Source organism: Lissotriton vulgaris, unplaced genomic scaffold (genome assembly GCF_964263255.1).
Source record: "Lissotriton vulgaris unplaced genomic scaffold, aLisVul1.2 SCAFFOLD_2196, whole genome shotgun sequence".
Classification (NCBI taxonomy): Eukaryota; Metazoa; Chordata; class Amphibia; order Caudata; family Salamandridae; genus Lissotriton; species Lissotriton vulgaris.
Genome location: NW_028240745.1, coordinates 21,613 through 36,328, shown reverse-complemented (window position 1 = coordinate 36,328; position 14,716 = coordinate 21,613). Strand labels below are relative to the sequence as shown.

At 49.0% G+C, this 14,716-nt stretch overlaps 1 protein-coding gene across 2 annotated transcripts in view; it reads right to left on the bottom strand.

The window, feature by feature from the left end:
* The window catches only part of THOP1 (thimet oligopeptidase 1), a 165,427-nt gene extending 150,921 nt beyond the window's left edge, over positions 1–14,506 (bottom strand). The window contains exons 1-2 of one of the 2 annotated variants that reach the window (XM_086947950.1): positions 14,332–14,506; positions 8,683–8,886 (exon numbers count right to left, since the gene is read on the bottom strand). In XM_086947950.1, the coding sequence (XP_086804076.1) occupies positions 8,683–8,878 (196 nt within the window). In that variant the 5' untranslated portion in view covers positions 8,879–8,886; positions 14,332–14,506. Of the gene's footprint in view, positions 1–8,682; positions 8,887–12,655; positions 13,451–14,331 lie in introns of those variants that run through there. The other variant, XM_086947949.1, reaches the window with a different exon arrangement.
* Positions 14,507–14,716: the final 210 nt, after the last annotated feature.

The following is a 14,716-nucleotide window of genomic DNA, read 5'->3' as shown; positions in this document are numbered from 1 at the left end:
CATGAGACAGGGGGTACCCATGCTAGTGCAGGTACTTCCTTATATGGCCACTCAGGCAATAAAGGCTTACCTGGCCAAGGATAGCCTTATCTCCTTTCGTTTGGGGGGGGGTTATGTAGGAAGGTGGCTACCTGACTATGGTTACCCCAGATTTTTTTGCCCTGTGTTTAGCTGGTTTTCGACTTAGTTGGCCTGGGTCCCTGCTAATCAGGGCCCCAGGCTATCTGCTCTCTCTGTAAAATGGACTCCATGTACCCTAGGTGCATAACTAGATTGGCTTGGGTCACCTTATCAGCCCCTGTACAGTGCACTATAGGTGCCCAGGGCATAGGTGCATCCAAGGCCTACCAGGGGCTGCAGCATATCTTTTGCCACCCCTGGCTGGCTATCTAAATTGACACAACTGGCTGAACACTCAGCTGGGGCAAGTGGGTGTATTCACCCCTTGCTTAGATATAGTATACCTATATCTAAACCTATATCTGGACACATATATAGCCTGTGAGTCACTCCTATGGAAGGCCTCATCAATCCTGGAGGCAGAGTGCGTGGTTTTATGTGAGATGGTGCTCTGGCATGAGCTGAGCCTGTCTGCAGCTGTCGGGAACAACTCCCTAAGCTGATCCGGGATAATGCCATACCATATACTCTTAAGCGCATTATAATCCTCGCGGTTATATAGCAACTTTGGTTTGGCTTTATCAAAACATGTCGTGTAAGGTGTCATACGAATTGGAATACTATCCCCTCGCCAGTTCTGGCGACGGGGATAGCATTCCACCCTTCTAGAGGGAGAAGACATGTTACTTTACTGAAACGCGGTTGATTTAAAATGAGCCTCAGATCCACAAAATGGATGCCCCTGCCACAGACACGGGTCTGGCCTCCTGCTGCTGACCGAAACCCGGCAGAGGAGGCCTGGACAAAGAGTTTCCTGTCACAGGGCGGTGTCAAACCACCCCAGACAGGAGATAGTGGATTGGAGTAGGGAGGTTTCAAAGAAACCAGACACTGCCTGGGGAGCACAAGGCTGCCCCTTGCAGGATCCGGCCAAACCGGTTCTGGGGCCTCCCAGCCCCTGTCCCAGCGCGGCCAGGATCAAAGGAGAGGGGTGTAACCACCCCCTTCCTGGGTCCCACCCATAGGAGGGGACCTAGCAGGATGTCCAACCCCCTAGATTCGAATAAGAGGGGGAGCAGTCCCAACGGACTTCAGATCATCCTGAAGAAACATAAGAAACGAAATCTGGACCCTTCGACTTTCTACACGACGTGAGAAGACTGAAGAATCTCCCTTGTGGTCAAGGAGTGACCACCCTGTGCAAACAGGCACCATCCAGCCCTCGACCCTTGCTTTGTTGCAGTTCCCGCCGGAACTCGAGCGACAGAGATCGACGAGATCAAGCTTGCCTGCCTTCTACCTGCCCGATCCACAGTCCCTGCAGAGCTGAGACCCGTGGAGGCGACCGGAAGCGTGGGGCACGCCATCTTGAAAAGGCCACGAGACGCTGACCGTGCAGCCCACGAGTGACCCTCGAAGCTGTACACCGGGGTTTGAGAAGCCCCAGCCCCGAGCTCCACTTGCACCAAAGCTCACCCCTCCACACTCGACGAGTGCTGCGTGGGGCCCTTCTGCCTGTGTGTGCTCGACGCGTTGGCCCGGTCACTTGCCAGCTGGCTTGTGGCCCCTGGGCCGACGAAACTTGAAATCCGACCTGCTTTTCTGGTTGCTCCAGATCTGCACCAGCTCCCGTGAAAAGGAGCACCCACTCTGACCCTCCTGGTTCGAGTGATAAGCAATCTCCCGGTTCCGCGTGGATTGCTTTTGCCAAGTGCTGTTTGCTACAATCTTCAAGCCGACGGTGCTGACGGCGAGAGCCTACGTGGGACAGATCGTGACCTGCTCCTGGACGTCGCAGATGCCCCAGAGCCCACGTGACAGCGGAGAGAAGCCTATCGACAACCGCCTGATTGCGCCCGACATTGCCTGGTTCCGTCCTGGTTCCACCCTGGTCACTGCTGAGTGACCCAGGCTCTGTCCCCTCTGCTTTCAGGTACCTTTCTACTTCGATCCACCCTTGGATCGCACCGGACACTTCTGCTTCACAGCGCCTGCAGCTGCAACAGCTCCAAGCACCAAGAACCTGCGTGACAGAACCCGACGCCACTTCGACCCTCTGCATCCACGGCCTGTGGGTGAGGTAACTTTGCAACGCCGGTGTCCTTACACTGGCACACACCTCTAGGGTCTGTGTCTGAAGTTTTGTGTTCCTAGGTTCAGCGGAAGTATCATTTAATTCACTTTAACTAACTTTTACGCACCATTGACTTTACATTGGTGCGCGCCGCACTTTCCGTGCTGCACCCGTATCCTGTGGGCTACTCCCGACTTCTTCATTGCTTGTCCTGACTGCTCCCAGCGAATCTCTAGGCCCTAGGCCTAACCAATATTCGATAAGTGTTACTTATACCATTTTTTTAGTATATGGTCTGAGTGGCCCCCCGCCCTCAGCCATAATTGTGCCAACTTTATATGTTTAACAGTGCTTTTGATTTAACGCTTGTGCCCCTTTCCTCATAAAGAGTACTGGGGAGTAATTTAGAAATAAATACATATATTTTTACAATATATACTTGTGTGGTGTCCTTTCATTTGATTACAGGATTGTATGTGGTAAAACAGCTCGCTTAACACGACCTCTTAAGTTTAGCCTTTAGGCTGCTTAGTCCATGCTACCACTAGGATAGCTTGTCTAACAAGGTTGACTTACAACCAGACATCTTTGGGGTTTGTTTGGACTGATACCCAGTGGTTCCAGAATTGGAAACACTACATATCAGGCCAACTTCTCACACTTGTTGTTTCATTTATTATTTTTGCATTTTGTCTTTTTTATCCCTTAGAGAATTGTTCTTAAAACATGGCCGCACAGCTGGATAAAATGGGGAAGCCAGGTTCTAAATCCATCAGTGGAAGTCTTATGGGAACCCTAGACAATTACATCACTCGGGTCTCAGCTGCCCTGGACCAAGAGATAGTTGACGTTGAAAAAAGACTCTCGACTGAAATATTCTCTAAACGGTCCTCCCTGGGATTAATCCAGCTCTGTACAACCCCTGAGAACCGTTTAAGTCAACGTCTAAGTGACTTGGGACTACCAGAGGTTAGTATAGGGCCTGATTCACTTAGTAACATCTCTCTGGGGAATAGCACACAGAACTGAAAGATAGGTAGTGCTATCCAGGAGGAACCTGTCCCTTGCAAGATACCCCCCCCCCCGATTAAACCCGCTTGTCATATAACTGATTTGACATCCCTAAGTAATATACCGACAGGAAAAAGAAAGCGAGGGGGGGGTGGGGGACAGAAAGGTAAACGAGCAAAAATTCCCAAATTAGTGAATAAAGGGCCAAACCTCTGGGTGTTCAGACCCATATACACACCGACACTCTTGCACAGAAGAATAAATGTATAGCCTTCCTGCCAAAAACCGGCCAATTACATCCTATGATAAGACCGACAACTGCCGCACAAGGAGAGGGGACATTGATAGGGCAGGTAGAACAGATAATTAGATTCCCTAATACTCCCTCTTATAGAGAGATTGAAAACAATCAACGCCAATTTAGGTAAGCTTGAACAAATCACCGCTAACAATTCTAAAATGTTACATTCTCTAACTGATAACAAAAAGGTGGGAGTTGACACTATACATGCAAGTGAACAGTTAGATAATAACGATCCCCCAGAATTAGTTTCATCTGAATCTACATTTCCAACAGTCAAAGGCCCCGTGATTAATAGTGATAACAGACCGACAGACCCAAAGGTTATAGCCCTGGGCACTGAGGGAAGTCAGTGCCTCACGGGGAATCAGCAGTCGCACTAGGAGATTGGTGTACAACCAGCTCTACTGGCGACTGGCCCTATTCATTCCAACAAGTTGACCCGGGGTACAGGTAATCGATCCGTCCTAGATTTACCCCCACAAAGTACTCCTCTAGTGATAATTTTAAGCAATGTCCCCCCTCTCCGCCAAGGAGAAAGAGAGGACTTTCTCCAACTGAAAAACAAGGTCACATACTGGCTTTCACAAAACACTGAAGGTGGCCATATGGTAGGTCATAACATAATTATGGCCCGCCGAGTTGCATGGTTGGGACACTCTAGGAAGACTAGAGAGGGCGACCAGTAGCTAGGATCCTTAGGGAGGCAGAGCGAAGCACAATGATGGGGGGACATGGCATTGAAATATTGCCCCTTGGGTTTTTTTACAGACCAGGAAACCAGGGTACCTCTAGCAACAGGAATCATATGAATAGGATTCCTGTTAATAACCCTTGGTTTCCCAGGGGAACAGGCGGGTGGAACACCATACCTATGAAACCTAATGGATCCTGGGTGAGAGGTGGCCCAGGAGATATCCCAGATGTTGAGGTCACAAACAGATTTAATGCTCTTTCGGGCCTCAACGACTGCGACTCACCTAGTTGTCAACTACAGGACGGAATCGACACCTGGCCTGTTTATCCTTTACCTCTGGCTGACATGGCGAATGGTAACATTGACTCTGTAGCAGCCATCTCTAATACCATTGCTCTTACTATTCCCCCAGTAGTCACTCCCCCAAGATCATTTGACAGCATTAGGGATGTGTGGGCAAGTTAGTCTCATGGAATCCAAGCAGGAATCCCAGGATTGGCTCAACTTTGTTAATAGCTTTGTCGTGTGCATTTTCCAGGAGACGTGGCTGTGCCCACCCTCTTTTGCTCAGGGATACTTGAACTATTTTGTTCCAGCAATAAAAGGTCCCAAGGGGCGACCCATGGGTGGCTTGACCATATGGGTCCGGCAGAGTTTGTCACCAACTGTCAAGGCGGTAGACATTGGAAGTAATGATATCCAACTTATCAGAGTGGACTTGGGCCCTCTGGGTTGGTTTGATATCTACAATGTCTATGCCAGGGGTAACAAGGGAGGGAGGTCAGAAGTTCTAGCGGCTCTGGGTTCCCTTCTTGAAACCCATTCTTTGGATAACAATATTATTATAGCTGGTGACTTGAACCTCACCTTCGAACCTTTGGCCATCTGTGACGATTTTGCTGAGGACGAAGAGGACAGGCAATGGGGAGTCCCCAAACTAGATTTGAAGCCTGTTACTCGCTGGTCCGGGGATATTATCTGTTTAAATGCTATTTGCTATGAAAGGGGTTTAAGGGCACTAAACGGGAGGACCATGAGCGACAAGACCGGGGCATGTACTTTCGACAATGGGCGCCATAGGAGCAGAATTGATTATGTTTTGTGCAGTATGAACCTTTGGAAATTAGTCTGTGACATGGAAGTCAAATGGAGGATCGAAAGTGATCACAATCCGCTGTGTGTAGAGCACAAATGGTGGACATCTGATAATGCGACCCTGATTATCGAGGTGGTTAGCGTCCCTTTGATTGTTCCGACAAACGATATGCGTAGGTTAAAATGGCCACATGTTGTGACCAACCAACAGTCTATGGATAATATTAATGCTGAGGTGGATAGAGCCATAACGGCTATGGAACAAGCTAATACTACCGTACCAGGTATGAACAATGTAACTAAAATCCATGACAACCTTTTCTCTGTTATCAGGAATCATTTTTTGAAATCGGTAAAGAGGAGTAGAAAGGAAATCCCCAGGCCGGCAAAGTGGTATAATACCCAGTGTAGGAAAGCCTGTCTAGCTCTAGGTATTGCGATCAAGGGGAGAGAATTGACGGCTATTCGCATCGCCAGAAAAGAATATAAGGATAGTATATCTAAAGCTAAGAAATTGTGGGACGAGCTCCACTGGCAAGAGCTAAAGGATGCAAGTGGAAAAAAAAGACTCCAGGCCCTTTTGGAATATTGTAATGTGGGGCGGGGGGGGGGGTACCCGACCCTCCCAATAACAATGTACCGGAGGAGGGCTGGGTTAACTATTTTAAGCCCCAGTATGCTGAAAGTCAGTCTGGCATCTTGATGGCTGACTTCAGCCCTGTTTATTATAAAGAAAACTCTTTCAGTAGTAAGGAAGTAATGATAGCCCTTAGTACAGTGACTGGTGGTAGAGCCCCAGGTTTAGACGGGGTGCCGGCGGATCTCTTTATTCTTTACTAATGATAAAGCACGCTGGAGTAAGTATATCTCTCTCTTTGTTGATGCAGTGGCACAGGGTGCACATATACCGACATCTTGGCAAGGAGCAGTTATAATACCCGTATTTCAGAAAGGAGACCGTTCTCAACCAGGGAACTATAGGCTCATAAGCCTAATTGACACCATTCAAAAGGTGGTTGGGAGGATGGTTGTCAATAGGCTTCTGGACTGGGCTGAGGAGAAGAACGCCCCGTCTCCATTTCAAGCGGGGTTTCCCAAATCCACCAGTACGGTGGACCAGGTTTTCCGATTTACTTTATTACAGTGGAGAACTGTGTTGCTGGGCAAGGGCAGCCTGTACGCGGCTTTTGTAGATTTGCGGGCTGCCTTTGACCTGGTTCCTAGGTCTAAGCTGCGGTCGGTATTGAAGAACCTGGGTCTACCAGAAGAACTCTTGACAATGTTAATGCGCCTCCATGAAGCAAACTTTGCCAAGATTCAGTGGGGGGGGGGCAGTGAATGGTTACCGCAGACTTCCCGGTGGAGCGGGGAGTTCGGCAAGGGTGTTCAATGGCTCCCACGCTCTTTACTCTGTACATTAACGGAGTCGTGGCTCGCATGTTGTCTGCAAATGCGGATGCACCTTCATTAGCTGGTACTAAGATACCGATTTTAATGTTTGCAGACGACACTCTGATTTTATCAAAGACCCCGAGTGGTCTACAGCGTGCACTATCTATTTTTGACCAATTTTGTGGGGAGCACGGCTTAGAAGTTAATGTGGCCAAAACTAAGCTTATGGTTTTTTATCCCCATCGAAGTTTTAGATCTAAGCTAGTCATGAATGATCGCCCACTAGAGATAGTTAATGCCTTTACGTATCTGGGTATCCATGTAACTAATGGTCTTAGGTGGTCCCAGCATATAGACACCGTAGTTTTAAGACATAGACAATTGGCTGGTGTTCTTGGTTCAGAGCACAGAAAATCTAAGACTAAACCAATTAAACCGGCACTGCAGGTGTATGAGGCCAAGGTCCTCGGCTCTGCACTATACGGTGCTGAGCTGTGGGGCTTTGAGAAGATCCAGTCATTACAGCTATCGGAAAATAAGTTCTACCGCTCTATTACTGGTGTCCCTAAAAGTACTCCATTGCTTCCACTCAGGTACGATCTGGGTAGGAAGGCTGTTGTAGATCTGGTCAGGCTCCGTCCAATTTTATATTGGCGGAGGCTCTGGACTACACCTGAGCTTTTACATTATGCTGAGGGGTTTCTAGACATAATTAAAGCGAACGTGTTCCACAAAATTGCCTGGCTGAATGTTTTTAGAGTAATGCTGGGTGATCTTGGTCTTCAAATGCTTTGGGAAGGCTCGATGGGAGCCTCAATTCCAACTAAAAAAGTCCTAAAAGAGATCTACTAGGAGAGGGTGGCCGCTCAGAATTGGAGAGGTATCAGTAGCAGCGTCCATGGCTGGAGGCTTCCTAGAAGCGAAGCTAAATCCTAGCCTAGAACTTTACTGGGACGCCAGATCTACACCAAGGGACAGGAAGCTCCTTTTCCAGCTCAGAGCGGGTGCCCTTCCCCTTAGATCTCTGACAGGCAGGTGGGGGTGGGGGGGGGGGGATTCCTTTATCAGCAATTGTCCAGCCTGTGGAGCTCTCAAGGAAACAACTGGTCACTTCTTCCACCAAGAGCAAAAAGCAGCAGCGGGTCCTCAGATGCCGCACCGTAGTCCCAGTTCAGCAGTAATTAAAGAATTTCGTGCAAGCAACCCCTGCGTCAGCTGCTGAGTGACGCGACAGAGCTCCAGATCACTCAAATGTTTATGGGCTATCAAAATGCTCCACATTTATCAACATACATCAGGCTGATGTATGTTGATAAATGTGGAGCTTTTTGATAAGAAAACTTGAATAAAGAAGACACTTTTTGCACACAAACATCATTCTCTCTGGACTCTTTTTACTACGTGCACCCCCAACCAAACCCATAAACAACTGGTCACTTCTTATTTGCTTGCAGACCTACGCAGAACCCAGGCGTATTTGGCTATCACCACTGTGCAAGAACCTAGGCACCACCAGTAGTGTTGTAGCTCTAAGAATCATACGTACTAGCACTTTATTGCCTTTAGTAATAGCTACAGCAAAATTCCTGGGATGGGCATGGGCCATCAGACAGAGGTTTTTAGGCAATTGATTGTATTTTATTGTATCAAATGCTCGTTTTTTACTTGATAATTTTTATCTGTATTTTTATGTGTAAATTTACATTCTGTAAACGATATTTACGTTTTAAACTATCAGATTGTTATCAAAGTTTTATTTAACTGAAGTGCTTTCTTGATGAATGTTTTTATATTTGTGATTGTAAGTGCTTTTATGAGAAAAACTCGAATAAAGTAACTTTGAAATTGAAATTGAATTGAAAAACTACGCTCTTACTACACCACCGCATCAGCCAGCACCTTAAAATGCCACACAACCACCACTGTCCTCTTTAAACCCAACACATACCCGACAAGGTCTGAAGCTTGAACCAGAAGCTGTCAGAACCCTACCTGTGTACTCCGCCTCCACGTCAGCCAGCACCTTCAGAGTGCTCTCCACCGAGACGGCCTCCAGATCCTGCGAACCCACTGTGTCGTAGACGCTCTTTGTTTTCTCAATAAGGTCAGCAGTCATAGCGGTGATCTGCTCGGTCGTCAAGTCCCAGCGCAGGCGATTCACTTGCCCCTTAGCAGCCTGGTTATTCATGGCGTCACCTGTGGACAACAAATAAATGAGGAGGCTGCAAACAAGAAGGTTATACACCACTGAAGATGAAACCCAAGGAACACTGAACACATGTTTCAAGTGCTTGCTCCCATATTCAGTGGGTCAATGGTAAGGACTGACGTGACCGACCCACCAAATCTTAACATTTAGAAAGATCATGTCACAGTCCTCCTTCTCGTGACAATGGCCCGATTGCTTGGGACTTGCTAAGTCCTCTTCTCCACTCGCTAACCCCTTACAGTGGCATCTGCGCCATAAAGATAATGATCGTATTTGACACAAAGCATACATCAGGGTTAGGCAAAGTTCATGTATGAGAAAAAAAAAACACCAAATGAGTATGTCATTAAATGGACTTATCAGGAACTGGGTGAAGCCAGTGGCCTAGATACCTCTTCAGATTCTGGTCTACTTTCTCCCCCTACTGTGGCTATGGAGGAGGAAGCTTCATGTGCTATGGTGGTGAGAATGGCAGCTGAGGTCCTGGACCTTCAGCTCCCTTCGGTGGAAGTAAAGACGAACATCTTGACGAAGGTCCTGCAGCTGGGTGTCTCCTCCTCGGAACCTCTCCTGCCATTTAATGAGGCCTGGCTGATGTCCTTCTGGGAACTTGGTCCAATCCCAGCCAGACGCTCCGGTGAATAGGACAATTGCCCTCCACGATTCCTGCACCGGGTGACACAAATTTCCTCACTAACCACCCTACCCCCCAAGATCTCGGTTGTCCAAACCTCTACCTCATAAGACGCGTTCACTTCGGCACCCCCGGACAGGGAATCCAAGAGGCTGGATAATAGGGTAAGAATGTGTTTCTTCCGCCAGCTTTGCATTGTGGTCGGTGAACACTGCATGCCTAATGAGCAGTTATTCCCACCCCCTGTGGGAAACGGCTGTGCAAATGCCACCACAGGTTGCGGAGGAGGCCTGGGCCATCCTCTCCCAAGCAGTCTCAGACAAATGGGATGAGGCAAAATTCGCCATTTGTTGTGGTCTTGTCACAACCGACTCGCTGTGCAGAGCGATGTCATAGACGGTGGCTGTTTGACGCCACACCTGCCAAAGAACGACTGGCTTTTCAGGGGATGTCCAGGCTTCCGGCGTGGACATGCCCTTTGATGGCACCTGTGTCTTCAGAGACAAATTAGACATGGCCCTAGATCACTTTAAGGATTCACAGGCTATGGCCAAGTCCTTGGGTCTCTCAATGGCCATACGTCCCCTGTCTGCTTTTCGCACATTTCATGGCTAGGGAAGGGGCTTTCAGCCGCGCCACCCATACCCCAGCTACAAGGCGGCGTAAATTCAGCAACCTCTGCACTGTTGAGGGCACAGCTCGTCCCGACCCTGTGGGTTGGGCAGCCAGAGGTCGGGCTAGCCCACCACCCCCTTGGCGCCTGAGCCTCCTAGTCTGTCCCTTCAAGATCACGGGAAACTAGTTAGTGGCAGGATCAGCCATCTCCTACACCACTGGCAAAACATCACATCAGACTGCTGGGTTCTTCAGATAGTCTGAAAGGGGTCCCGCACTGCAAACAGGTTCAGAGGGTCAGGGATGTTACCTTCAGGGCCTTAGTTGTTTGGAAACACACTAATGTTAGTGCACTTCATGCTCCTGGCATGGAAAGTCGCGAATGTGAAAAGTAACTGCTGTCAGCGTGCCGAGGTGGCATCTGTATAGGTGATGTGGACGACACAATGCTGGGGACAACACCGACGACATCACACAGAGCTGACTGACCCCCTACCGGCATACAAGGGAATTGCTTGAAGAAAAATCTTTCAGATTCAGTCTGACACCTGGTAAATTCAAAGGTAAGGAATGTGGGACTAGATTCTGTCTCTACCAGATAAGGCATTACTGAAGAACTAACTTGTTTGTTAGGAGAGATGGGTGATGCAAATGTTCTAGTCTGATCATTGAAGAGTTACTAGGGGCAGGTCACAGAGAGCGTTGTACGAATCTTCTCGTAGAGCAGCGTTTTGCAAGTGAGGGTGGTGGCTGTGATCAACTATTTTTTTCTATTTAACAAGTATGACATTTTGAAAAACAATGCAGTGCAAAAGGACAGTTTTCAGCGATAGCATAATGCACAGAACAGCAGTTATCGTAAACAAAAGTAAGTAATTGTAACATAGATCCAGACACCATATTGTGAAAAGGACAGCAGGGAGTTCATCTTGAATGTAAATAAACAAAACAAAAGGCAGCAAAGCATATATGACCCTAAATATGCATATTAGGGGATTTGAGGGACAAATAAAGCAGGTCTTGTTTGGTTCGTTCCAGTAGTATGCAGCAATTTCTAAAGCTGTTTTAAATTTCAGACGCAATGGCTTGCTTATTTCTGGTGGAACTGAATTCCAAAGGCTGGGTCCAAAAGGTAGAGCAGACAGAACCTGGCTCTTTTTAAGAAAAACAGGTTATATTTTGTTATGCTTTATTTAAAAGTAAACACAGATGAGGTGTACTGCAGACTTTTGGTGGCTATGATTCACGTTGGGTCACAATTGGCAACCTACCACATTTTCACGAGGAAGGTAACATTTTCAGCGAGTGGGAATTCGGACCTGTAGGCATGCTTTCATCGCCGCTCTGTCTCCAGATAATACTGTCTTAAACATAAACTTGTCCAAATTCATTCAGCACGCTTATCGCACCCTAGATAAAATGGACATTGCTGAGACTGTACTGCCGAGTGCCAAGATCGAACATGCACTTTAATAGAACGTGCAATGCCCGGGTGGGCCAACTCATGAACTGAAATGTTTTAACTAGCATGCTTACGGTCACATTTTATTCTTTTATCATGTTTTATTTATAAAGCTGTACATACTGTGATTTGCACAATCTTTTAAAGATATGTTTTATATCTAAATAAAGAATTACTACTACTACAGCGAGTACAAATTGGGATTTTGCAATTCAACCTATTTATGTTGGTTCTCAAAAACAGAATGGATTTAATAAAAGTTGGTGTGCACTTTTCGGCCACTTTAAGTGAATATCTATTCCACACATCTAGCCCTCAGTCAGGCGGTAACATTTGGAAACATATCAGCTCTGAATACTGTAGTATACATTTTAACAGACCTGTAAGTGCATTGAAGGAGATATAATAGATACACAGAGGAAACATATGGCAGGGGTGAACTCTAGGTAGGGAGGACAAATGGACAGGACCACCACGGCGTGGCTAATATTTCAACAACCTGCTGGACTAGATCCTTTCAACCTCGACAACTGCAGAGGTGTCTGAGAAAGGAGTCACAGGCCAATCTGCCATTTACAACCATTGCCCTCCTGTGCCATGGTGAGCTTTCCATCTTAGCACAATGCCCAGAGCAAGGCCTGAATGCTCGGGAGATCAGTCGCGGATTCATGACCGCTCCTCATAGAAATACCCCACGCGCTTCGTGGCCCAATGATCACCCGACTAGACCAAGCCTATATAAATCCGTTTTATATAGCCCTGCACATCCAGCATGCCCCTCTCATGCTATCAGAGCCCTGTGGGTGGACAGGGGAAAGCTGAAGCCCTGTAAGTAGCTCACACCCCATAGTCTTCAAAGACTATCCTGGTTTGCTTGGAGGTCATTTGTAGGCTGCATCAGTGTGCAGGACCAGGAGCTTGGCAAGCAGGGAATCCCTGGCCCCTCGCACCACCTCGAATCTCCACTATGGCTCTGACTCCCCAGCCCAAATGTAGTGTCTCACCCATCACCATTCCTCCCAGCTGGCATGCCCTCCCCGGGTACCTGTGGGTGCCATCCGCTGCCTGGAGCTCCTGCACTCAGTCACGTCCAGTGTCCGTGCTGCGGTCAGGGTCACTATGGATCAGTCTCCCTCTGCCCGATCCTTTCCACTGGTGTCTCTCTTGGTCCTGTCCTGCTGCTGTCACTCTCCCCTGCTCTCAGCACCACAGCCGGGTGGACGCCTGCCTCTCGCACCCCTCTCCTCAGTCCCTCTTCCTCCTCTGTCCCTCTGTTCCTCTAGATCTCTCTTTCCTGTCCCTCTAGATCTCTCTCCTCAGTCCCTCTTCCTCCTCTGTCCCTCTGTTCCTCTAGATCTCTCTTTCCTGTCCCTCTAGATCTCTCTCCTCAGTCCCTCTTCCTCCTCTGTTCCTCTAGATCTCTCTCTCCTCAGTCCCTCTTCCTCCTCTGTCCCTCTCTTCCTCTAGATCTCTCTTTCCTGACCCTCTTTTACTCTCTCCTCAGTCCCTCTTCCTCTAGATCTCTCTCCTCTGTCCCTCTCTTCCCCTAGATCTCGCTTTCCTTTGGCCCTCTTTTACTCTCCCTCTGTCCCTCTAGATCTCTCTCCTCAGTCACCCAGTCTCTCTCTCTCTTCTGGATCTGTCCCTCTCCCCTGGCTCTCTCTCTCCTTAGTCCCCCTCTCCTATGTGCCTCCTTTATAGGATCGCTCCCTCCTCTGTCTCTCTCTCTCGCTCTCCTCCCGTCTCTCTCTCTCTCCTCTCCCCCTCTGTCTCTGGATCTGGCCCTCTCCCCTTTGTCCCTCTCCTCCCCTGTCTGTCTCTCTCTCTCTCTCTCTCTCCTCTGGATCTGGCCCTCTCCCCTCTGTCCCTCTCCTCCCCTGTCTGTCTCTCTCTCTCCTCTGCTGTCTCTCTCTCTCTCCTCTGGATCTGGCTCTCCCCCCTCTGTCCCTCCCCTCAACTGTCTGTCTCTCTCTCTCTCTCTTTCTCTCTCCCCTCTGTCCCTCTCCTCACCTGTCTGTCTCTCTCTCTTTCCTCTGCTCTCTCTCTCTCTCCCCTGGATCTGGCTCTCTCCCCTCTGTCCCTCTCCTCACCTGTCTCTCTCTCTCTCTCTCTCTCCCCTCTGTCCCTCTCCTCACCTGGCTCTGTCCCTCTCCTCACCTGGCTCTCTCTCTCTCCTCCCCTGTCTCTCTCTCCTCTGGATCTGGCTCTCCCCCCTCTGTCCCTCTCCTCACCTGTCTGTCTGTCTCTTTCTCTCTCTCTCTCTCTCCTCGGCCCCGCACGCGCCCTCTGCCGGAATGAAAACAATGAGCCGGCCCTCCCCGCGCGGGGCACGCTGGGATAGTGGAGCTGTCCTCTGCTGACAGATACATTGTTTATTGCCCTCCCTCCATCTAATCCCACTCTCAGCCCCCCACCTCCCGGGGGGGGGGGCAGTTCTTCGTACGGCAGACGCTTGGGGTGGTTTCCTAACGTGGCAAGGTATGGTTTGAGTGCAATCCCAAATAAACAGGAACACTTTCCCCTTTCCGGGTTCCCGATCCATCATGGCCGCCACGAGACCCACAGGCGTGCATGCGCACAATGAGAACCCGATCCAACATGGCCGCCGCAAGGTGTCAGTTCCTGTCTTTTAGCTCTCAGTTCTTTTCTTTTAACTATAAGAACTGTTGACGCACGGGGATCAAACTACTCTTAATCCACGCGTCTTTGCCATCGACCTACCGTACTTTTAGTAAATAAAAATAAGTATTTTCCAGTTCCGATCTGTCATGCCGGGTCATCCACTGTTCAATGGCGGCCGCAGTAGAGTGGTCCTTCGTCAGTGTCCTGCTCACTTCTGCTCTGTGTCGAGAAGATCACGTGACCGTCCGGGCCGGTGACGCACCCTTCCGGTGATGCAGCACGTCGGTTGGTTGTGCGCAGGCGCAGATCAGAAGGAGCGTGGACCGTGCGGAGGACTCTGGTGAGGGGCTGGGGTCTGGGGGGAGGAGGGAGCTTCAGGGGGAGGGTATGTGGAGGAGTCTGAGCCCCCTCTAGCGCCTTAATGAAGATTCCCATGTGGTGAGGGGCTATAGACAGCCCTCGTGTGTACACCGACCCCCCTGCA